The 23,760-nt window shown below is 57.8% G+C and overlaps 2 protein-coding genes and 1 long non-coding RNA gene across 3 annotated transcripts; 2 read left to right on the top strand and 1 right to left on the bottom strand.

Annotated features, from left to right (window-relative positions):
- The first annotated feature begins 4,182 nt into the window (after positions 1–4,182).
- On the top strand, positions 4,183–8,922 carry TRIM17 (tripartite motif containing 17). The gene is made up of 6 exons (XM_004420492.3): positions 4,183–4,676; positions 5,926–6,021; positions 6,445–6,675; positions 7,887–7,909; positions 8,001–8,101; positions 8,375–8,922. Exons 1-6 carry the CDS (start codon positions 4,224–4,226, stop codon positions 8,920–8,922), a joined length of 1,452 nt encoding a protein of 483 aa, XP_004420549.3. The 5' UTR covers positions 4,183–4,223.
- Positions 6,429–10,340, bottom strand: LOC147917375 (uncharacterized). The gene is made up of 3 exons (XR_015552060.1): positions 10,282–10,340; positions 9,649–9,926; positions 6,429–9,344 (listed from the first exon to the last, which is right to left on the bottom strand). It is a non-coding gene; the product is annotated as an uncharacterized LOC147917375 (long non-coding RNA).
- Positions 10,001–18,404, top strand: TRIM11 (tripartite motif containing 11). The gene is made up of 6 exons (XM_004420493.3): positions 10,001–10,662; positions 12,635–12,730; positions 13,104–13,334; positions 16,005–16,027; positions 16,105–16,205; positions 16,669–18,404. The coding sequence occupies exons 1-6, from the start codon at positions 10,255–10,257 to the stop codon at positions 17,214–17,216; spliced, it is 1,407 nt and encodes a 468-aa protein (XP_004420550.1). The 5' UTR covers positions 10,001–10,254; the 3' UTR covers positions 17,217–18,404.
- The last annotated feature ends 5,356 nt before the right edge of the window (positions 18,405–23,760 follow it).

The raw sequence follows: 23,760 nt of genomic DNA on the forward strand, positions 1-23,760 counted from the left end.
GTGAGTACACAGCCTCACGGTTCTCCTCAGGGTGGTCTCGTGCCACAGAGACTCTGAGCACCGGGTCCTTGAAAGCTCCCCAGGGAGCGGGAGGGATCCGAACGTGTTGCCAGGTTGCCAAGCTCAGCTCCAGAGCGAACTTTCCTCCCAAGAAGGTCCCCGATGGAGGGACACCGGCAGTCACGCTGTAGGGATGTGCTGGGCCAATCCCGAGAGCAGGGCTTCTCTTACAGGGTCACCACCCTGACTGCAGTCACTGGGATTGAGAAGACGATGGAGGAGGAGGAGGACAAACATGAGGAAAAGAAGAGGAACCGTACTAACCTGTCTTAAAAGACCTCATTACCTTGTTTGGATCCTGATTCAAACAAACCGACTTTTTAAACAAACACTTTTGAGATAAAAGGTGAAATCTGAATACGGACCAGAGATCAGATCAGACAGGGAAGTGCTGTCAGTCCTGCGAGACCGGAAAGCCTTCCTTATGTAGGAAACACCCATAGTTTCAGAGAACTGTGGGAAGTGTGGGGCCCACTCCAAACCCCAGAGGTTCCATAAACATGATTTTACATGAAGACATTTGAGATTTGACAGATGTAGAAGCAAGCCTCCTTGTAGCTTCCCTTATCTGACTAAAAGCATCAAGTTCTGGGAAATGAGGCTGCCATAAATCCCTGCTGTGGGGCATTCTACTCCCAGGAGAGACATCGAGAGTAAACCTACCAGAAATCCCCTCTCCAGGGCAGTTTTGTGACCCTGAGGAAGGTGGAAAGACCGCTCACAGCTTTATACACAGACACTATCACAAACCTTATCTCCTCTCTGTTCTACTAAAAACCCATTTGTCTTTCCTAAAGAAACTCAATTGTTTTTCCCAGAGAGGCCATTTCTCCCCCTCCCTTTTCCCTTCTAAGTTAGGTATGTAACCCTTTAACTTTAACCATTTAACATGCCAGCTACTTCCTTTGTTGGCTCCCAAATGCATACAAAATAAACGCAGTTTTCTCTGTTAATCTGTCTTGTGTCAGTTTAATTCACAGGCCCCAGCTACTGAGCCTAAGAGGGTAGAGGACAAGTTTTTCCTCCCCTACAGAAGCATGTAGAGGTAAACCTAGTGATGTCTGGGGTTTGCTTGAAGAAAAAAATCCTTCAGCCAAGACAAAACAACAGGACAAAGGAAGCAAATACAGTGAAGTACTGATCTGGGCAATTTATACACCAGGTCCATTGCTCTCTTGAGTGTTGTTTTGAAAATTTATATTAAAGTTTTAAAAATTCTATGATCCTGTTTTTAAGTTGGAAGAAATCCTCAGCCCAGAACCGGCCCAGTGATGTAAAGGACGCACAGAGGATCTCCGGGACTTGGGGGGGACAGAATGAGCATCCAGTGTCCACTCCTTCAGCACGCCGTCGGCGCCCAGCCCCTGCCCTGCGCGGCCGGACTCGGGCCTAGGCTTGTGTTTTAGTGAGGAGACACCATCCAAGAAACACCGCAGCCGGGCGCGGGGTGGGGGGAGCCAGCCGTCTACACCGCAGGCCCTGGAGTTGGCGCCCGGCTGTTTCTCCCCCCTTTTGCGGTGGCCCGAGCCTCAGTTCCCACATCCGTCCATTTCCTCCGGACTAGGACTCGGGGTGCGCGCAGCCACCGGCCAGGGTTAGGTCAGGGCTGGGGGCAGCGACCCGCCGGAACCACCGCAGGCGCTGGCAAGGCCCCAGAGGGCGAACCTGCCGGGTGCCGCGCCGAACCCGGGACCCGGATGCCGCCCGCGCCCCTGGACCCGGCATCGACCACGAGGAGGCCCCCGCGGGAGAGCTGGGCCTCCTGCGGCCCGACCGCTTCGCCTCCCCGTCCACTCCCCACGGGGGGTCCGCCCCCCCTTCGCCTCCACCCCCCACGCGGGGTCCGCGCCCCCTTCGCCTCCACCCCCCGGGGGGTGCACCCCCCCTTCGCCTCCACCCTCCGCGGGGTCCGCCCCCCCTTCACTTCCCCCCACCCCGCGCGGGTCCGCACCCCCTTGGCCTCCCCCCACCCCGGGCGGGTCCGCACCCCCTTCGCCTCCCCCCGCGGGGTCCGCCCTGCCCCCCCTCCAGACCACAGGGCTCAGGTCCGCATCCTCCCCCGCCCCCACCCCGAGAACGCGCCCGCCCCGCTGACGCCACAAAGCCCCGCGCCCCGCCCTCCGGCCTCCGCGGGCTTCCCGGGCGGTGGGCGCTCTGCCCTGCGCCTGGCCGTGCGGCGTGCGCCCCCTCCGGTGAGTACCGGCCCCTGGACGGGCGGCGCTCGGGCTCAGGTCGGGACCCCGCCCACCCCGGCCCTTGTAGACGGGGCGTCCCGGCTTTGAAGATGTAAATTGGACCAGTCGGGTCGACGGGTTTAGTCCGCATTTACAGAGGACATTGGGGGACTCAGGGCGGCCCGGCACCGGCACTGATCCAGAGCCCTCGGACGGCTTCCCGCCGGCCTGAGCCAGACCCCAGCCCGCCAGACGCCCGCTCTCACCCGGCGTCTGTTGAGGGGGCAGCGCACACCTGGGGCCGCGGGGAGCGGAGGGCGAGATGCCCAGAGGCTCTGCGCGGGGACGCCCAGTCCAAGTGAACCGAGGCCGGGGCTCGGGCATTCACGGAACGCAGACGCCGTCGCCTCCGGACTGCAGAGAAGGGGACCTGGACGGTGCTTTAGTTCAGAAACGTGTTCAACTCCGGTCTCCCCGTCAGCCCCAATCGCCACCCGAGACGTGCACGGTGGACGCTGGGGATCTGCACTGCGTGGGGTCATGGGTATTCGGACGCCCAAGTGTGTGCGTACACACGTGCACGTGTCTGTGCGTGCGTGTGCATGCATGTGTGTAATGCGTGCACGTCTCTGTGTGGTGTGTGCACATGCGTTTGAGGTTTGCATGTGTGCACGCATGTGTGTATGTGTACGTGCGTGTGTACATGTGTGCACGCGTGTTCCTGTGTTTGTGTGTGTGTGCATGCATGCACATTCCTGTGTCTTTTCTGCACTGCACCTCGTCAAGGAAAGGCAGAGCTGGACGGTAGTTAGAACAGTAAAGGCAGATTTATTTCACACTATTGCAATAGGGGAAAAGAAAGCTGGGATAGACCTGGGGTTCTGTGTAGAACCCCATATAACCCCATATAAAGTTCAACTCGGGGTACAGACGGGCCCGTGGGGATCTATAGCCAAGGAGCAGGGTGGGAGTCAGTGATGGGAAATTACTGTGAAGAAACACCTCGAGGTTTTTGGCTAGCCACCCCCCCCCCCCGCCCCCGGGCAGGATGTTTGCTAAATTTGAACGATGCAGGGACTGAATCGAAGCCCAAGGCCTGGCCAGAAAGTTCCAGGAGCCTGGGCAGAGTTTGGTCAAGCAGAGGACCTTTGCCAACCCCGCCCCTAATGGGAGAGAGCTTTTTCTCTTCCAGTCCGGTCTCCTCTGTCGCATGGGCGTGGTGTTAAAGAGAAACTGATTCTGACGCTTGGTAAACTGGTAAAGAAGTTTATTCAAGACTGTTGCGGCCGGCCCGTCGCGTAGCGGTTAAGCGCGTGCGCGCGCTCCACTGCTCGAGGCCTGGGTTGGGATTCCGGGCACGCACCAGCGCACAGCTTGTCAGGCCATGCTGTGGCGGCGTCCTACGTAAAGTGGAGGAGGATAGGAACAGATGTTAGCTCAGGGCCAGTCTTCCTCAGTAAAAAAAGAGGAGGATTGGCATGGATGTTAGTTCAGGGCTGATCTTCCTCACAAAAACAAAACAAAACAAAACACCGTCCCAACAGCAGAGGGAGATGTGGCTCCTCTCCCAGTGCAGCTCAGACGACGGCGTCTACACCCAGGAACACAGTGGGGGTCAGGGATGGAAAGACACTGAGGTGACCTGGGGAGGGGGCTTCTTGCTGAACTGGCCCAGCGGGAGGGTCACAGACATATTCACCAAAGCTGGGGGAAGAGGAACTAGACCAGACATCAGCCCCTCACCATGGGGGGGGCTCTAAACCAACCTAATGGGATTCTCCAAAAGTGGGCGGGCTGGCCAGACAGACAGGCGGGCAGGGGGCCTGCCAGGTTTGGTCATGGAGAGGGTCTGTCAGCTTCCAGGGAGGCATTTGTGCCTCTTCTTGAGGAGGGTCAACATGACAGCTCGGGCGCCCTGAGAGGACCCATCTGCAGAAGGACCCTGCAGGAGTGTGGGGAGGCCCTGACTGCGGGCAGAGGGTGTGTGGGATGCTCTGTTCCTCCCCAGGAGCCATGGATGCTGTGGAACTGGCCAGAAAGCTGCAAGAGGAGGCCACCTGCTCCATCTGTCTCGACTACTTCACGGACCCTGTGATGACCACCTGCGGCCACAACTTCTGCCGCGAGTGCATCCGGCTGAGCTGGGAGAAGGCCAGAGGCAAGAAGGGCAGGAAGAAGTGCAGGGGCTCCTTCCCCTGCCCCGAGTGCCGCGAGCCATCCCCCCAGAGGAACCTGCGGCCCAACCGCCTGCTGACCAAGGTGGCTGAGATGGCGCGGCAGCACCCCGGCCTGCAGAGCAGGAAGCTGTGCGCGGTGCACCAGGAGCTGCTCAAGCTCTTCTGCCAGGACGACCAGAGCCCCATCTGTGTCGTCTGCAGGGAGTCCCGGGAGCATCGGCACCACGGGGTGGTCCCCATCGAGGAGGCCGTGCAGGAGTACAAGGTGGGCCCGGGGGGCGGGGACCCAGGAGGCCCGAGTGTGTGAGTGTCTTGAGGAGTGTATTAGTCAGGCCAGGGCATGGCTGTGTAACAAACAGCTCCGTGCACAGGACCGCATGGCAGAGGTGCGCCCAGGCCAGTGGTGCATCGCCTCTATGGTGATTCAGGAGTCCAGGCTGAGGAAGGCGCTGCCTGACGCCAGTCCACATTCCCTGGTGGCCTCACGCAGCTGTCTGTGTGGGCAGGCTGGGCGACAGTCTACAGGGGGAAAGCCTTTCTCCTCGACCTGTTGATGCTCTCCGGCTGGAGGCCCCAAGATCAGACTGAGCAAAGACAGACCAATGGGAAGGGCGAACCAATCGTTAATACGTGGAGGCAGCACCTTGACGTGGGAGAAACCTCCGTGACAGAACAGAGGGGCGGTCAGAACTAGGGCTGATGTAGCATCTTAAGGAGGAACAGACCTCTGGAGAGAAGCAACAAGACCTCGGCAGAGGTCTCGGGCTCCCAGAGCAGCCGACTGGGGGAAGTGTCTCCGTCTGTCCCCACTGCCCTAACAGAATATCAGAGCCGGGGTGGCTGAGAAACAGCGGGAACCTACTGCTCACAGTCCTGGAGGCTGGAAGTCCGAGATCAGGGCCCAGCACGGTCGAGTGAGAGCCGCTTCTGGTCCACGCACAGCCACCTTCACACTGTGGCCTGTGTGGTGGAAGGGGCAAGGAGGATTGCTGGGGTCTCTGTGACGAGGGCACTGATCCCACTCCTGAGGGCTCCCCCCTCATGACTGGTCACCTCCTGGAGGCCCCACCTCCTAACACCATAGCCCTGGGGGTTAGCATTTCAGCATGAGTTTGGAGGCACAAACCTTCAGACCACAGCAGACGGTGAATATTTGGGGCAAACTAACGGAAGATAAGAGTTCCTAGTGCAGGTCCATGTCGGCACCAACTCTCCCTCTCCTTCACGGCCACAAAACTTCCCCAGAGGATTCGTGGCAGCCCCCATTTCTCAGAAGTTTCTGCTTTTGGTCAGATAAGGGGAGTCCCAGGAAGGCGGCTCTGCATCTGCTGGTGCTCACTGGCCTCCAATTCCAAACAATCCTCTTGCCCAAGGGGCACATTTTGGGGTGGGGTATTTCCATCATATACAACCCCCTTGGGATGGTCTATGGTGGATGCAGCTTCAGAGAGCACCTTCCTCTGCCGGGTGTGAGGGGGCCTGACCCCATCTCCCGCGGGCCGTGTGCCCCACAGCTGAGGTTGGAGGACGACATGGAGCGCCTGCAGGAGGAGATGATGAAGACCGGGAAGCTGCAGACCAGGGAGGAACAGATCTTGGCGGAGTGGCAGGCAGGTGCTGGGGGCTGCACTGAGCTGGGCGGGAGGCCTGAGCGGGGCAGGGAGGCCAGGCGGGCCCCAGAGAGGGCCTCCTGCTGGACCCTTGAGCTGGAAGTCACTGTCGCATGTGGATGAGAGCGCAGGACCCCAGCAAGGTGGTGGAATTGCTCGCAGAATGAGGACTGGGAACGTGGGCTCAGCTGACTGGCCCTTGTGGAGACGCAGGGAGGGGGGCACACGGTGCTCAACAGGCCGTGTCACCGGGAGGGGGGCTTCTGCGTAGCCCCTGCTCCCACCCCTGCCCAGTTTGCTGGTTTTCTGTGGATACAGGTGCCCCGGGGAGATGTGCCGGCGGCCCCAGAGCATCCCTCCAGGCTGGCGGGCACACTCAGAAAGCGGACACGGGCGGCGGGTCTGGGGCTCCCTCCCCCCCAGGAGAAAGTGAAGGAGCAGAGGGACCGCATCGTGGTGGAGTTTGAAAAGACGGGCCTCTTCCTGCTGGAGGAGGAGCAGCGGCTCCTCCAGACCCTGAAGGAGGAGGAGGAGGAGACGGCGGCCAGGCTGCAGGAGAGCGCGGCTGCGCTGGAGCAGCAGAGACGCTCCCTGGAGATGCTGCTGTTGCAGCTGGAGGACAGGCGTGAGCGCGAGACACTGCAGATGCTGCAGGTGAGGGGCGCACCTGCCCACTTGGCCCGGGTGGGTGTGGGAGCATGAGTTCCAGCCCAGGTGTGGGCGACCTGCAGGAACAAGACAGACAAGGCTCCGTCTCAGTCAGCTCAGGCTGCATCACACACACCACAGCCTGGGGCTTCAAACCACAGACGTTCGTCGTCTCCCAGTCTGGAGGAGATGGGCAGGGCTGGTTCCTCCTGAGGCCTCTCTCCTTGGTGTGTAGATGGCCGTCTTTTCCGTGTGTCCTCACGTGGTCATCCCTCTGAGTGTCTGTGTCCTCATCTCCTCTTCTCATACGGACACAGTCATGTGGGATCAGGGCCCACCCCAGTGACCTCATTTCACCTTCATCACCTCCTAAAGGCCCCGTCTCCACATACAGTCCCATTCTGAGGTCCTGGGGGCTCCAACACAGGAATCTGGGGACACACTGCAGCCTGTGACAAGCTCCAGTCCTACAGACCTGTGTCCTGCATCCCCTTCCTTGTCCGGCAAGGTGGCCGGGGGCAGCTGTCACCACGTGGTGAGTTGGGGCAGGGACACACTGGCCCAGAGAGACACCCATGACTTCAGGGGCAGGAGCAAGTCAAGCGTCCCCTCCGAGGGTGACAGAAGTGGGGAGAAGCAGCTGGCATGCCAGGGACGGGCCGCACGCCGCAGCCCTGGAGGGGGTTCTGTTGCCGACAGTGAGTAACTGACGAGTCGTGTGTGGAGTGATGGAATCCACAGAAAAAATACGGGTCTCTCACACACACACACGCGCTTGCATGCACACACGTACATAAACGTGTCCTGATAGATTCTAGATCACAAGTCGCCCCAACTTTGGGGAATACTTTGTCTTCTAGTAAAAAGCAACCTGTTAGGAATCCACTGACTTCTGACCCACCCAAGGCCTGTGGCCGCAGTGTGAAGGCCCCGCTTGGTCTCCCCGCGTGTTCCCCGCCCCTCGGGAGCTGGACACCTTCCCTGTGTCCTTGCTTGTCATGCAGGGAGAGCAGGAGGCCTGGGTGGCCCAGACGCACGATTCCCGGGTGTGGCCTAGAAGTAGGGTAACACTCTGGAAAGCGGACTCAGGGCTCCTGGACAGCACTGTAAGGCCCCTCTAGCTCTGCAAGGCAGAAGTGTGGACACAGGGTACTTGGTGACACCCCAGGTTCCTAATGAGGCCTCCGATCTCTCCCCCCCCTCCGTGTCCTTCGCAGGACATGAAGGACCCTCTGGGCAGGTACGTGGCCGCCCTGGGTGGAGGCAGTAATGGGTGCAGGGAGGGCTCAGCATGGGGCTGGAGGGGACGGTGAGACCTGTGTCCATCGGAGGAAGAACAGCCTGAGTGTGCAGTACCCGGAGGCCACCCCCATTGTGCTGAGGACGGTCTGCAGGGTCCCTGGGCAGATAGAGGTGCTAAAGGGCTTCCAAGGTAATCAGGGCCCCAGTTCTCTCGGCAACACCCTACCCCGCTCCCAGCCACTCAGGGCCAGAGCCACCAATGGGGGGTCTTGACCGCACTAACCAATGCCCAAACAGCCCCCAGCCTCCTCTCTTTGGCACCCCAGTGTGGACAGCTGGGGGATGGGATCACACAGTAACCCCAGGTTCACAGCTGGACCTGGCTGATGGGGGATCTGGGGGGTTGGGGAGAATCAGGGATGATTTGGGCCCCCTCTCCCCACGGACCTGGGCCTGTCTGCAGAGGATGTGGTGCCCGACCCCACCACGGCATACCCCTACCTCATCTTGTACGAGAGCCGCCAGAGGCGCTACCTAAGCACCCCGCCCGACGGTGCACCCTGCGGCAAGGACAGGTTCCTGGCCTACCCCTGTGCGGTGGGCCAGGAGGCCTTCTCCTCAGGGAGGCACTACTGGGAGGTGGGCATGAACCTCACCGGAGACGCGCTGTGGGCCCTGGGCGTGTGCAGGGCCGATGTGAGCCGGAGGGACAGGGTCCCCAAGTCCCCGGAGAACGGGTTCTGGGTGGTGCAGCTGTGCAAAGGAAGGAAGTACATGCCCGCAGCGGCCGGCCCCACGCCTGCCACGCTGGCCGAGCCCCCCAGCCACGTGGGCGTCTTCCTGGACTTTGAGGCTGGGGAGGTGTCCTTCTACAATGTGAAGGACGGCTCCCACCTACACACCTACTCCCAGCCTACCTTCCCTGGGCCCCTGCAGCCCTTCTTCTGCCTCGGGGCCCCCAAATCCGGCCAGATGGTCATCTCTACAGTGACCCTGTGGGTGAAGGGTTAGGGGTGCTGGCCCAGGGCGCCGGCGCCCCGGTCTCTCGGGAAGGTGAGGTGGTCCAGCTCAGTGAGGCCACCTGCCTGGCTTCTCCCCAGTGGAGCTGTGAGAGCCACCGCTGTGCAGGATGGTTTCACAGGCCAAAATACAATTGTGATTCAAGCAGCTAAACATCGGGACTGTGTTCATAGATGCTTCGTAGAGGAACCTTCCAGGAGGCCCCAAGTTAGATAGTGGACCAACTTCTAAATACACACAGACCAACCAGGCCAGTGTAGCCCCGTTTTCTTTAGCCACGTCCACACCCCCACCCCCATCCTCTTAGGGATGGTGCCGCCTCATTGGCTTCTCTGTTGTCTGGTTATTGTGTGTACTAGCCACGGCCTCAGGTGTCCACTTTCTTTGTCGTCCAGAAATTCCATGTTTGGGTCCTTCACAGAAAAAAAGGGGGAAGTGAGACGTTTCAAACTGAACCCCTAAAAGCCTCAGAGCACTCACCCCATCCCTTTCCACCTCTCCCAAGTTGCACCTGAGGGGGCGAAATTCAAAGGAAATAATAAGGATTATGGGGAGGGGGCAGGCCTGTTCCATTCTTTTCACTCCCTCTCCACGCCCCCCCACCCCCGCAGTTTCAGGCGCATTAACAGCCCTGGAACAATCACTAGCTCCCCAGAATTCCAGGCAATGTACCCCTACACCAACAAGACCAGAGTCCTTGCGGGCCCAGCTGCTCACCCCGTTCATTCTGATCCTGCCCGGCCTGGGGGCGCGCGGGGAACGCCTGGGGCTCCCCTTGTCCTCGCGGTCACTGAGCGGGCAGCCCCGCTGGCTCCGGCCCCTGCACCCCACCCTTCCCGGAGCCCGAGGGAGAGGCCGGGCTGCGCGACCCCAGAGCGACCCGCAGCCAGCAGTGCGCGCGCGAGGGCGGCGGCGGCGACGCAAGGTCACCGGGGGAACAGCCTCCAATTCAGTCCGGCCCGCGGGCCGCGTGACAGGCCGCGGCCAATCCGGGGCTAAAGCGGGTTGTTCCAAAAAAAAAAAAAAAAAACCACTCAGCTGCTTCCTGCTTCCGCCAAGGCTCCTCTTCCTGCCGGCGTCCGGGAGCCCTGCGCCCTGTGTTGGAGCCACGGCAGCCTCGGAGCCGCGCGTCTCGCCTCCCCGGAGTCCTCGCGCCCTGAAGTCCCCCGCATACCCCGGTGCCCGGCGCCTCGCGTCCCCGCAACCCCCGCGACCCCCGGTGCCCTGCGTCTCGCGTCCCCGCGCGCTCCCCAAAGTCCCGGCAGCGGCAGGCCACTGCGCGACCCGGAGGAGAGCGCCGCCTTCCTGCGCTCCGCAGGCACCATGGCCGCCCCCGACCTGTCCACCAACCTCCAGGAGGAGGCCACCTGCGCCATCTGCCTCGACTACTTCACGGACCCAGTGATGACCGACTGCGGCCACAACTTCTGCCGCGAGTGCATCCGGCGCTGCTGGGGCCAGCCCGAGGGCCCGTACGCGTGCCCCGAGTGCCGCGAGCTGTCCCCGCAGAGGAACCTGCGGCCCAACCGCCCGCTCGCCAAGATGGCCGAGATGGCGCGGCGCCTGCACCCGCCGTCGCCGGTCCCGCAGGGCGTGTGCGCCGCGCACCGCGAGCCGCTGGCTGCCTTCTGCGCCGACGAGCTGCGCCTGCTGTGCGCGGCCTGCGAGCGCTCTGGGGAGCACTGGGCGCACCGCGTGCGCCCGCTGCAGGAGGCGGCCGACGACCTCAAGGTGTGCCCGGGGGGCGGGGCCCCGGTCTGGGGGGCGGTGAGCTGCGCGGCCCGGCCCGGCTATGGGGCCGGGGGTGGGCCGCTCTTGGAGGCCGAGGTCCCGCGATGGTCGGGGACTGGGCAGGTGTGACGGACAGCTGGCGGGGATGGAGCCTGGAGCAGGAGAATGCAGGAGGAGACTCTCAGAGATGGCTGGTCTTAGACGGACGAGGACGGATGAGAATTTTGAGCTCTCAGAGGGTTGTGGGCAGGGCAGGGCCGTGGGGCAAAGGCCAGGGCTGAAGTCTTGGTGAGAAAAGACTGGGGGCGGGGGCAGCTGCTGCACAGCCCCAGGCTGGCGTCCACGGAGGACAGAGCCGTTGCCCTGGGAAGTAGGCAGACCCCCGGGCTCTCCGGCTTTCTCAGTGGGGCACTAGGGGCCGCCTCTGCTGTGGGACTTGCGGCGTCAGCCCCGATTTGACCCCAGGCTGAGATGCTTTGTTTTTCTGTACCGGAAATGCATTTCTTTAAAAGGCAAACCACCACCAGCGGAAACCTCTGCTGAGAGCCTCAGGGCAGACGCTCACCTTGGCTGGCCGCCTGCCCCATTCCTCGCTGGCCTGCCCTGGGTTTGTTTCTGGAACCCCAAGTACTGAATGCTGGGCAGCGTCTTTCAAACGTTTTGGCTGCATTTTGCTTCCTGGACAGTAGTGTGTGTTTGCCCAGATGCACCAAGAACACGGTTTAGCCAGCATTAGAATCAGTACTCTGCCAGCTGTGACTACGGTGGAACAAGCTTCTGGGACACCAGAATAAACCTGTACCCCGATCCACGTCAGCAGGCTTGTCTTGACAGATTCCTGTGGCTCTTTTTCTCTCGCTGTGAGATACAACACATTCAAGAACGTCCACTTCTGTATCATGCCAGCAGGTTTGCACTCCTGTCACCACACACCCCGATCAGGGTGCAGAGAGTGACCAGAGAGCAGAGAGTGACCAGCAGCTCTCCAGAGGCCACTACTAGCTGACGTGATAAAGTCCCATGAGGCAGCATTTAATCCTTCCATTATAGGGGAGGAGAAGCCTTTTCCTCTACGCTGTTAGGATTGGTGCTTGAGGCCTGTGAATTAAACTGACAAAAGACAGATCAACAGGTGAAAAAACATAAAGTTTTATTAGCTTTTTAAATTTTACGTGGCACAAGGGCTCAACAGGAAAGAAACGGAAAAACCGAAAACGTGGTCAGACTCGAGGGCTCATGTTCCATTTTAACAGAGAGTGATAAACTAGAGAAGTCAAGAGACAAAGGAAGGGGGCTTTGCACTTCTAGGGCCGATAAGTTGTGGGAAAGGGACTAGGAAATATATGGGGGAACGGATGGAAAGTCAGGGCTATGTAGTAAGGTGTGTTCAGGCGGGTTCACCTCAGTGTCGATGACTGGCCATGAGTGCTCTCCGTGTCCTGGTACAGGGTGGTGTGCCTGTACAGGCCCCGTGGACACTGCCTCTCTCGCTCTGTGGCAGTCCTTCAGACCTCCCTGTGTCCCTGGGCTCGTGGCTGTCCCAGGTTCCAGTGTGCTGTGTTGAGTTGAAGTCAACAGTCAGGCGTGGGCCTGGGATCAGGCTCAGGGAGGCGGATACAAATGTGCCCATCCCACGGCTCGTTCCTGTGATGCTGAAACACCGCAGGCCCAGAGAAGTGAAGGGGTTTGGAGGAAAGAAGGCTGTGATGCGGTGGGATGTAGGACGTGGGGTGTGGGAAGGTTGGCCAGAGACGAGGACAGCCAGGGAAAGGAAATGCGAGCAAGGGGCCAGGATGTCGGCCTTGGCGGTGGGTGGGAGGGCATCTCCTGGCAAATTTGAGTTTGTCCCGCCTGTCGGGTCCCAGACGCTGTTTCCTAGGACTGTGTCCCTGCGGAGTTGAGGCTCAGCTGGAGTTGGGCAGGCGGGAGGCCTTGGGGGCGGGAGTCACTGTCTGGCCTTTCCTCCCCGCAGGGCAAGCTGGAGAAGTCCCTGGAGCATCTGCGGAAGCAGATGGAGGACGCGCTGCTATTCCAGGCCCAGGCGGAGGAGACCTGCGCCCTGTGGCAGGCAGGTGGCTCGGCGCCCAGGGTCCCAGAGGGTGGAGGATGGGGGGCCACTGGGGCCCCACTGCGGGAGGCTGCCGTCCCCATTCGGCTTCATGCTTCTGCATAAGGCGGCACCCCTGCTCCAGACTCCGTATATAACCTGCCTTGGGGGGTGGGGGGTGGGGGTTGAGGAGGGATGGATATGGGGGCCTTGGATGGTGGATTTGGTGGTGGGCGGAAGAGGTGTGGAGGGGTCCCGAGTGGTAGATTTAGGGGTGGAGTGGGGCTCAGGAGGACCGGGCATGGGGGCCCCAGGTAGGTGGTAGATTTGGGCATTAGGGAGGGACTGGGTGTGGGGGCCCCTGGCCATCAGCCGTCCACTGCGGCCCCCACAGAAGATGGTGGAGAGCCAGCGGCAGAACGTGCTGGTGGAGTTCGAGCGGCTGCGCCGCCTGCTGGTGGAGGAGGAGCAGCGGCTGCTGCAGCGGCTGGAGGAGGAGGAGCTGGAGGTGCTGCCGCCGCTGCGGGAGAGCGCCGCCCGGCTCGCGCAGCAGAGCGCCCAGCTGGCTGAGCTCGTCGCGGAGCTGGAGGGGCGCTGCCAGCTGCCGGCGCTGGGGCTGCTGCAGGTGAGCCGGCCCCCAGCCCTGGCCGTGCCACGTTGGGGCTCTCGGTGGGTGGGGTTGCGGGAGTGGAGGGCAAGGCGGTGGAGGGAGCCGTGGGCAGAGCAGGCCGTCCTCGCGCTGGGCCAGGTGCCCCAGGTGTGATTGTGGGTCCCATGGACGCGGCAGCCTGGGGGGTGGACACCAGTCCTGAGCCGTGTTGAGAACTGTTGGCACCGGTCTAGGAGCCCCACTAGGGACTGGCCAGGCCTGGTGCTGGGCGGCATTCCAGGATCCAGAGCCTGTGGGTCACTGCCCAGCCCTCTGAAGGCTTGGGCCCACTGGGCTGAGAGGAAGGGCCGGCGGGTCTCCCAGAGGCTTCCTGCATCGGCTCCCTGTCGCCCCGAGGATCTGCCTGGCTCCTGGGCCAGCTCTTCCTGTCCCCAGGCAGGAGCAAGGTCGCTGCATGCATGGTCCAGGGGGCTTCCTGTGGGAGGTGACCCCCTGTGGAGCCTCAGCTAACAGAAGAGGCTCCTGGCCACTGTCCTGGGCTTTGAACCTGGCCCTTTGGCCTCTGCTGAGCCATCGAGCGGTTTTAAGCCTGGGAAACAGGAAGAACCCCAGGCGAGTGTCTGGGGGACTTGAGGGAAGTCGGACTCGGCCCGGGTTGTAAAGTGGGGGCTGGGCAGCCAGCCAGGAAGTGGGGGTGGGCAGCCTCAGGAGCATGTGGTGCTAGAGAAGCCGTGGAACGGAGCTTCCTGAAGGAGGAAGAGAGCCTGGCGAGTGAGGTGGAGCCACGGAAATGCGGCATGGGGTCTCTGCTGAGGTGTCCCAGGGGCGGGGGTCTCCGCCAGCCTAGCTGCGTTTCATACCACTGAGTGGCTGCCTGCCCCCCACCTTGTCCCCCCAGTGCTGCCACCTGCCCCCTGCTGCTCATGGCCCCTGGTCCTGCCGTCCTCTGCGGCCCTAGCTCGCAGACTTCAGGGGCGTTCCCCCAGCCCCAGCTCCCCTGCCTGTGCTGTGGGGGGCGTGGGGGAGCAGCCCTGCAGCACCCTGTTTACTGGTGTGAGTGAGGAGGTCGGTGGGCTCGCACCTTTGGCCGACGGTGCTGGACGGGGAAGGCAAGGGTTGAGGTGACTGCCAGGAGCCCACCCCCTGGCTCCTAGCTGCCCCCCAGGCCTTCCCTCCTAGCCATCCTCCATGGGCACACAGTGTTTTCCTAAAGGGCTGCGTGTCCGAGTCCCCACCGCCCAGGGTGGCCAGGTGGTCTCCACAGAGGCCAACCCCCTCCCCTGGGGGCCCCAGACCCCCACCCCCCCAGTCCTCTTCTGCTGCTCCACCCCTCTCACCGTGTGTCCCCACATACACACACATGCTGTTCTGAGCGGCCGGCCTCGTCACAGCCAAGACCACCCCCCGTCTCCCAACACCCAGGTGAAATGACTCAGGCTGTTTCCGCTTTGCACCCAGCCCACGGCAGGCTCCTCGTGTTCCAGGCCCTTTGTATGTGCCTCTCCCAGGCTTGCAGCGAGTCTCGTGTCTCGCAGTGAACTCTCCTTGGGCTGCAGAAGCCCACCAGTCTTCCTTTGAGGTCTAGTGTGTGTCGTTACCCCCACACAGCATCAACCACTTGTGTGTGACAATCTCCCGCCTCACGGGAAGCCTTCATCGGGCACAGTGTTACCTACTTCTGTGTCCCAGGGTCCAGCCTGGTAGCTGGTGCACAGTGGGGTCAGAATGACCACATATGGGGTTCCTCTGACTGACCACGTGGGCCAGGTCCCTGCTGTGCTGTTCTAAAAAGACAAAAGACCAAGCTGCTTGCCACCAGCTGAGCGTCTCAGTCAGCTCGGGCTGCATAACAACCACCTCAGTCTGGGGCTCAAACCACAGACGTTCATTCTCTTCCAGTCTGGAGGCTGGAAGTCAGAGGTCCAGATGTGGGCGGGGCTGGTTCCTCCTGAGGCCTCTCTCGGTGTGTAGACGGCCATCTTCTCCCTGTGTCCTCACATGGTCATCTTTCTGTCTTCATCTCCTATACAGACACAGTCATGTGGGATCAGGGCCCACCCCAGTGACCTCATTTTACCTTCATCATCTCCTTAGAGGCCCTGTCTCCACACACAGTCCCATTCTGAGGTCTTAGGGGCTGGGGCTCCAACACAGGAATCTGGGGACACACTGCAGCCCATGACACTGAGCAGAAGGCTCTCACAGATCATCGTTGGGAAGGTGGAGTGTGAGCTGGGACCTGAGAGGGCCGCAGGCGCAGGCTGGGCAGCGGGGGAGTGGGCGGGAGCAGGCGAAGCCAGACAGCCAGGTGCGTGGAGCCCAGCAGGTGGGAGGCGCTAGACCAACACAGGTGTGGCTCCCAGCAGGTGGAGATAGCACCCACTGGGACCCCACCCCACCTGTTTCAGCACCCGGGGTGCTGGGAGCTCTGTGGGGGAGCCCGCAGCCTAACGTCCTGTGTCCTCTGAGCATGCAGAGGGAATGGGGCCGAGTCTGCAGGGCTGGCCACACCCCAAGCCTCCCCAGTGTCCCTGTGTCTGAGCCACACTTTGTGGGCGTGTGTCTGTGTATCTGCTGCCCCGTGCTCCGGGGGCCAAGGGGGAGCAGAGACATTGGAGGGGCGACAGGGCAGGGCATGGGGGCCCAGTACAGGGACGGGCACTGACACTGTGTCTCTCTCCACAGGACGTCAGGGACACCCTGCGCAGGTAGGAACCCAGCCTGTCCCCGGGGGCGGGGGGCGGGGTGAGCCCGCTGCAGGGGTGACGCCCGTGCTGCTCCTCAGGGTCCAGGACGTGAAGCTGCAGCCGCCCGAGGTGGTGCCCATGGAGATGAGGACGGTGTGCAGGGTGCCGGGGCTGGTGGAAGCCCTGCGGCGGTTCCGAGGTGGGTGCCGGGCAGCGTTTGGAGGCCGGGGGCTTGCTGCTGGCTGTAGTCCAGAAGTGTGGGTCCTGAGCTGCTGGTGTCAGGGTCTGGTGGGAACGGCTCCTAGTTCATGGGCGAGAGGCCAGGAGGGGTCAGGGCCGTCGGACAGGATGGCAGGCGGCAGCCGAGGAGCGGCCAGGCCCCGGGAGCCTGGTGTGAGCTGGGCTAGAAGGCACTCACTCCTCTCTGGGCGCTGAGTGGACGTAGAAAGCACTAGGGGTTCCTCTCCTCTAAAGGAGGATGAATCGCAAGGTGATGTTGGCCACCTTCTAGAATATTCCAAGTTGCAGCTAGAAGTGGTTAGGTGATCTTGTCAGAGTGGGAGGGAGCACGGTCAGTTTGTGGCCAGTCCCTCCCGCTGGCTGCGAGGGTGCAGGGGCCTGGGGCAGACAGCCTCGCAGGGTGACCACTGCTCTGTCTGCAGGGGATGTGACTCTGGATCCCGACACCGCCAACCCCGAGCTGGTCCTGTCGGAGGACAGGAGGAGCGTGCGGCGGGGGGACCTGCGGCAGCCCCTGCCCGACAGCCCCGAGCGGTTCGACCCTGGGCCCTGCGTGCTCGGCCGGGAGCCCCTGACCTCGGGCCGCCACTACTGGGAGGTGGAGGTGGGGGAGCGGGCCAGCTGGGCCCTGGGTGTCTGCAGGGACAACGCCAACCGCAAGGAGAAGGGCGAGCTGTTTGCCGGCAACGGCTTCTGGATCCTGGTGTTCCTGGGAAGTTACTACAACTCCTCCGAGCGGGCCTTCGCCCCACTCCGGGACCCACCCCGGCGCGTGGGCGTCTTTCTGGACTACGAGGCTGGACATCTGTCCTTCTACAGCGCCACCGACGGCTCGCTGTTATATGCCTTCCCTGAGACGCCCTTCTCAGGGACCCTCCGGGCCCTCTTCTCACCTCTGTCTAGCAGCCCAACCCCTATGACCATCTGCAGGCCAAAAGGCGGGCCTGGGGACATGCTAGCTCCCCAGTGAGGGGCCCCTTATGAGCGAGTGGGCTTCTCACGGTCCCTTGTCCTGACTTGGGATCTTTGAGCCACCTGGAAAACCTGGGAGAAGAGCTCGTAGTGCCTCTCAGACGTGCGTAGTAAAACCGGACTCGGTCACTGTCATTCCTGGGAAGCTGTGCGAACGTGTGCAGGGCCGGCTGCGTCCTGTCCTGGGGTGCCCTCCAAGGTCATTGGGTGCCAAGACCCCATTTGCTGGCGCGTTGCCAACAGCCCTTTGCAGAACCCCAAGCCCAGGACCCTGGCAGCTCTGGTTCCAGGAGCCCACCCAGCCTGGCCATGGTCTGGGGTGGGGCTCCGGGGCCTGACGACCCTGAGGCTGCACCCTGAGGAAGCTGCCATTTCTGTGTGGCTGCTGGTGGGAGGAGCTCCAAGCCTGCCGGCCCGGCTCAGGGTCTGGTCCTATAACACGGGCTGGATGTGGTTGTCCCCAGTTAGTTAGGGTGCAGCAGAGTCCTCTGGAGAGGTGGTCGGGGAAAGGCCACAGGAGGGGAGCTGGGAGGAAAAGGCGCTGATACAGGGACCGAGTAACCAGGACCCACAAAAGGCCGACCATTCAGGGGTTCTAGAAAATGCTCCTTCCCTGACCGCCAGTGCAGAGGCCGAAATGCAGGGGGCCTATGGGCTTGGACGTGAGCACAGGGCTGACAAGCTCCAGGTTCCATCTAAGCTGGGCTGAGAACCGCAGGCTGGTGTTGACACCACCTCTGCCCTGGGGGGCCATCCCCAAGTCTGCCTGGGGCTGGGGGCAAGGCTGCAAAGGGCCTCTCCTTATAGAATCCGGGATTTGTTTTGCTTGTAAGTTCTGCGTGTCTTCGCCCTTCTCACAAAGATGCAGCATCTCTGCACCCCTAGGATTTATTTATTGTAAGGGCCCGTTCTCACAGTAAATAAACTCACCATTGTCTGCAATCCCACTGTTTACGTGGGGGCGTGGGAAAACCCACTGGGAGGAGGGCTGGCCCCGGGAGGGTGATGTGGAGGCAGGATGCTCCCAGGCAAAGTCAGAGATGCAGCTGCTGCCCTCACAAACACAGCAACTCCCAGACGTGGTCTTCGTGGTCTTTGCTGAGCGTGCATGTTCATTTCACGCGCCTGCTGTGGGATTCTTTTTCTTTTTCCAGATAACCTGATAAACACTCCATTTCCCACTGTGTTCAGTAGCCATGTAGTTTTCCATTTATGGGTCATTTATTTACTCATTTTCCCATTCTTGGACTTTTTTGTTATTATGTGTTCCCCTTTGAATATCTTCAACAATTCCTTCTAATTATGTGCACAGAGGAAGGATTTTCAAGCGAGGGGTCTGGGCCTTCTCCTGGCTGGGGACTTGTCCCTGTCTCCTTTTCCCGAGCAACTGTGCCCACTCTGTCGCTTCCTGTTGACAACCTGAGCATACCCACTGGTTCCTGCCTGGAGCAAGATTTGTACTTGAAGGCTTGGGACTTCCACCATGGCCACAGCAACCCTGCCGGTGGGACAGCCTCGCAGGTGACAGCACAGACGAGCACACAGCCGCACCCAGGACACCAGGACAGATGCCTCCAGCCACAGCATTGGACGGCAGAACGCTGGACGCCAGTGTCAGGGAGAACCATTTGTCTCCACCATTCTGAGCTCTTGGCAGACACCCTGCAACAGACAGATTAAGAAGAGAAAAACAAGTTTATGAACATGTACACCTCATGTACACATGGGAGACCCCCAGGGAGGATGAGTTCTAAGCTGCTACTCAGAGTGATCTAGTGCTAGCGATCAATGCTAGCAGTGGGTGAGCCCCTCAGAGTAGCAGCTTAGAACTCCTGCTCATACAGCATCTTCCACAAAGAACAGAAGTTCATGGATAACTTCTGTTATCCATGTTTATCAATGGATAAATGACTGGACGAGAAGGCAGGTATAGACTTGCAAGGCCGGCCAACCGTGGGCAGGTAAACGAGTGGTAGATAAGGCTAGTTAGTAGGTGTGTTAGGTGGATTCCCTGGTGCTGTCTCCAGGCTGGAAGGTCTAGAGTTGTCTCCTGTGACTGCTGTAGCCCTTCCTGTGCAGAGGGACAGGGACACCTCTGTCAGTGTCTGTCTGGCTTGTAGGCAGGTGGTGCAGGCAGGTGCTTGTCTTGTATCTGCTCTTCTCAACTGCCTCCAGCTCAAAATAATCCTTATGCCACATGGGATGTTTTGGGGCAGCGTATTCTGCTGTCCTTCACCAATTAGGGGATGAGCTTCAGTGGTGCTCACAGACAAGCACACACCTGAATCACCTTTCTAGGTGTTCTACTGCTGAAACCAGCCCCCACAATTCTAGGCGTGAAGGGACTACAGGAAACACAAGGCTCCTGCACGTGGGCAGACAGCTCGGAGAGAGACAGGAAACGACCTGTGACTCATGTCAGCAGTGGCTGAGCCCTACACCAGCAGTGGGTGATCTCCACTAGCAGCAGGTGATCTCCTACACTAGCAGTGAGTGATCACCTACACTAACAGTGGTGATCTACACTAGCGATGGGTGATCTTTTTTGTGTGTGTGTGAGGAAGATTGGCCCTGACCTAACATCTGCCAATCCTCCTCTCTTTTTGCTGAGGAAGACTGGCCCCGGGCCAACATGCATGCCCATCTTCCCCTACTTTATATGGGATGCTGCCACAGCATGGCTTGACAAGTGGTGCGTCGGTGCACGCCCGGGATCCAAACCGGCGAACCCTGGGCCTCCGCAGCAGAGCGTGTGCACTTAACCACTTGCGCCACCAGGCTGGCCCCAGCAATGGGTGATCTATGCTAGCAGTGGGTGAGCTCCTACACTAGCAGTAGAAGATCTACACTAGCAGTGGGTGATCCATACTAGCAGTGGTGATCTCCTACACTAGCGGTGGGTGAGCCCTTATACTAGCAGTGGATGATCTACACTAGCAGTGGTGATCTTCTACACTAGCAGTGGGTGAGCTCCTACACTAGCAGTGGGTGATCTTCCACACTAGCAGTGGGTGATCTACACTAGCAGTAGGTGATCTACACTAGCAGTAGGTGATCTCCTACACTAGCAGTGGGTGATCTTCTACACTAGCAGTGAGTGATCTCCTACACTAGCAGTGGGTGGTCTACACTAGCAGTGGGTGATCTCCTACAATAGCAGTGGATGAGTTCCCACACTAGCAGTGGGTGATCTTCTACACTAGCAGTGGGTGATCTCCTACACTAGCAGTGGGTGATCTCCTATACTAGCAGTGGGTGAGCACCTACACTAGCAGTGGTGGTCTCCTACACTACCGGTAGATGATTGACAGCAGCCAATGGGTCAAAAAAGAAATGACAAGAGAAATCAGTAAGTATCTGGAGATAAATGAAAACACAAAATACCAAAACTTACAGGATGCAGTGAAAGCAGTTTTAAGAGGAAAATTGTAGCTGTAAATGTTTACCTAGAGGAGAAACCTCAAATCAACAACCTAGCATTACACCTCAAGGAACTAGAAAAAGAAGACAAACTAAACCCAAATCTAGCAGAATGAAAGAAATAAAGGTTAGAACAGTGATAAATGAAATAAAGACAAGAAAAGCAATAGAGAAAAACAACAAACCAAGAGTTTGTTCTTTGAAAAGAGCAATAAAATTGACTAACATTTAGCTAAATTAACTATGAAAAAAGAGAAAACTCAGATAATTAAAACCAGAAGTGAAAGAGGGGACATGACTATTGATTCTACAGAAATAAGAAAGATTATGAGAGAATACTATTGGCAATTGTACGCCAACAAATTGGATAACTTAGAAGAAATGGATAAATTTCTAGAAACATACAACCTACAAAGACTAATCAGGAAGAAGCAGAAAATCTTTTTTTTTTTTTTTGAGGAAGATTAGCCCTGAGCTAACATCCACGCTAATCCTCCTCTTTTTTTTTGCTGAGGAAGACCGGCTCTGAGCTAACATCTATTGCCAATCCTCCTCCTTTTTTTTTTCCCCAAAGCCCCAGTAGACAGTTGTATGTCATAGTTGCACATCCTTCTAGTTGCTGTATGTGGGACGCGGCCTCAGCATGGCCGGAGAAGCAGTGCCTAGGTGTGCGCCCGGATCCGAACCCGGGCCGCCAGTTGCGGAGTGTGTGCACTTAACGCTAAGCCACAGGGCTGGCCCAGAAACAGAAAATCTGAACAGACCTACAGCTGGTAAGGAGATTGAATTGTTAATCCAAAACCTCCCAAGCTCCCCTTTGTTCCTGCCTTTGAAACTTCCCTGAGAAGCATCACAGTCCAGAAGCTGAGGTGGTAGATTGCTCCATCTCAATGAACGGGTCTCTTAGTCCTAAGAACAGGTCAGTTCAGTTCAACAGTGTGTCTCATTTCAGGAGGGGGTGATGCATGTGGGGTCACCAAGTTAGGCCTGTATGGTATGAGTAATCGGGTATTTAATAAGAGGCATTTATATGGAAACAATATAAAAAAGTTAATGGTTGGAGCAAATTATAAACCCAGCTTCTGAGTTCTGAGGACAGCCAGTCAGAAGATTTCTGGATGTTTTGCAGTTTGAACATCATTGGACCTTCTAGTGAACTTTCTGAGCGGCTCCACAGCGACGGGCATGACGTTGTCCATACATGAGCTGTTGTGGTGATTCCTCTGGAGCTCATATCAAGTCGTCCAGCTGCAGCCTGCAGGGAAAGGGCAGTTTTTGTTCTTAGCAATTCCAAGTCAAAACGGCCCAAGTAAGTTGGAAACACTAGTTTGGAGAGTTGTAGCCAGATGTTGGAAGAAACTGTATCCAGTCTGGTTTACAGGTAGGTAACAAAATCTCAAAGGCGATGAACAGGACTAGGATCTGATATCCACAAGAATGTGTTATAGTTCCTACGAAAACAATTTTCCTCTCTATAATCACCCCACTTCCACCATACGTAACCAAAGTAAGACTAATTTGTCTAGTTGCAAACTTAGCCTGATTATTTACATAAGTGCAGCAAGAATACTAATGACTGTATAGGCTCTTTTAAATCTGCTTTGCTGGAACTTTTCATAAGGAATCTCAGATTAGATTTTTAAAAGCCTCTTGAGGCTAGGAAGACAAGCCAAGTCTGACTCAACATCATATTTCACTTGCAATATCTGTAGATTTGGGTTAACCCCTCTCTTCTTGAGATCCCTAAGCTATCCTGAGATTCCTGGGCCTGCCAGGAAATGACCTTCCTTATTCACCTGGTAATGATGCCAGGAACCCTGTAAGCAAGGCAACAGGCTGATTTTTCCAAGGAGATTTATTGGCTCCATAAAGTCAGCCTTAGTTCCTTGAAACTGTCTGGCCATATCTGATTTTATGCATATTCTCAAATATGACATTCCAGTCAAAGCCTTGGTAATATAACCAATGTTTCCAATTGTGTCCTGTTACAAGGAGAACAGATTCTTATTGAACTTTTGTGAATAAGTATATTGCCATGAAAAGAATACTTAGTTCCTTAATTCCGGAGAGATCAGAGAGGGAGAAAAGGATAAATGTTTCAATTCTGTTTACAAAGGTATAATTTACCAAATTGCTGTAAGTTATAGCTTAAGAGAAAAAAGTTCCTTAAATCTGGGAAAATAAAACATTAAAGAACCAGCAATGTTTTAAATAAAAATTATCATCATCCTCATCATTCATTTGGTCCCATGTAATTAATTCTTGATTATCTTGATCTTGTGTTAGCAGATTTATGAAGCCATTAGTTTCTCCATTTGGATTCTGCAAATTCTCACCCAGTTCAGTGGTATGATCTGCGAGTTATCAGAAACCTGTCCTTGTCAGAGTCCTTTCCATGAAGCTCCGTGAAACAAGCACTTTGTAAAACATCAGAGTAAAACAATAACTGTAAATGACAAAAGACGTAGCAATGGCCATAGTTAATATATTAGAGCTAGTATGTTGCAAACTACACACAAACAGTGAAAGAATTCAAAGATCGAAACATATGGAGACACACGGTCCGTGGATTGATATACAGATTTAACGCAATTCCTATCAAAATCCCGGCAAGGTTTTTTTTGCACAAACAAGATTATTCTAAAATTTATATGGGAAAGCAAAGGAACTAGAATATCTAGAAGAATTCTGAGAGGGAGGAATAGAGTGGGCAGAACCAGTGTCCCACACTCAAGACTTGCTCTACAGCATCAACAATCAGGGCAGCGGGTATCACAGAGGGACAGACTCAGGGATGAACAGAGCAGAGACCCAGGAACAGACCCACACAAACCTGCTCAACTGATCTGTGATGGGAGCAAAGACTCAGCGGAGGAAGGAGAACCTTTAACAAGGGGTGCTGGAGCAGCGAGACGTCCAGGGAAAATGGACCTCGAGCCAAGGCTCACCCCTTCTGTGAAAATCAACTCAAAATGGATCATGGGCTTCAATGTAAAACAAAACTTTTAGAGGAAATATGATGAAATCATCAGGACCTATACCCTTATCAGATACATGCTAGTTATATAAAACAACTCATCGTCGTGCTGCCCTTACCGGTGAGGAGGTAATGTCACCAAACT

This window comes from Ceratotherium simum, chromosome 4 (assembly GCF_057802395.1).
Source record: "Ceratotherium simum simum isolate JZ-2026a chromosome 4, ASM5780239v1, whole genome shotgun sequence".
Taxonomy (NCBI): domain Eukaryota; kingdom Metazoa; phylum Chordata; class Mammalia; order Perissodactyla; family Rhinocerotidae; genus Ceratotherium; species Ceratotherium simum.

Coding starts and splice junctions, on each gene's coding strand:
- TRIM11 (XM_004420493.3), top strand. CDS start 10,255: ATGGCCGCCCCCGACCTGTCCACCAACCTCCAGGAGGAGGCCACCTGC. Junction 10,663..12,634: donor AGGCGGCCGACGACCTCAAG/GTGTGCCCGGGG, acceptor TCCTCCCCGCAG/GGCAAGCTGGAGAAGTCCCT. Junction 16,206..16,668: donor AGCCCTGCGGCGGTTCCGAG/GTGGGTGCCGGG, acceptor CTCTGTCTGCAG/GGGATGTGACTCTGGATCCC.
- TRIM17 (XM_004420492.3), top strand. CDS start 4,224: ATGCTCTGTTCCTCCCCAGGAGCCATGGATGCTGTGGAACTGGCCAGA. Junction 4,677..5,925: donor AGGCCGTGCAGGAGTACAAG/GTGGGCCCGGGG, acceptor TGTGCCCCACAG/CTGAGGTTGGAGGACGACAT. Junction 8,102..8,374: donor GGTGCTAAAGGGCTTCCAAG/GTAATCAGGGCC, acceptor GCCTGTCTGCAG/AGGATGTGGTGCCCGACCCC.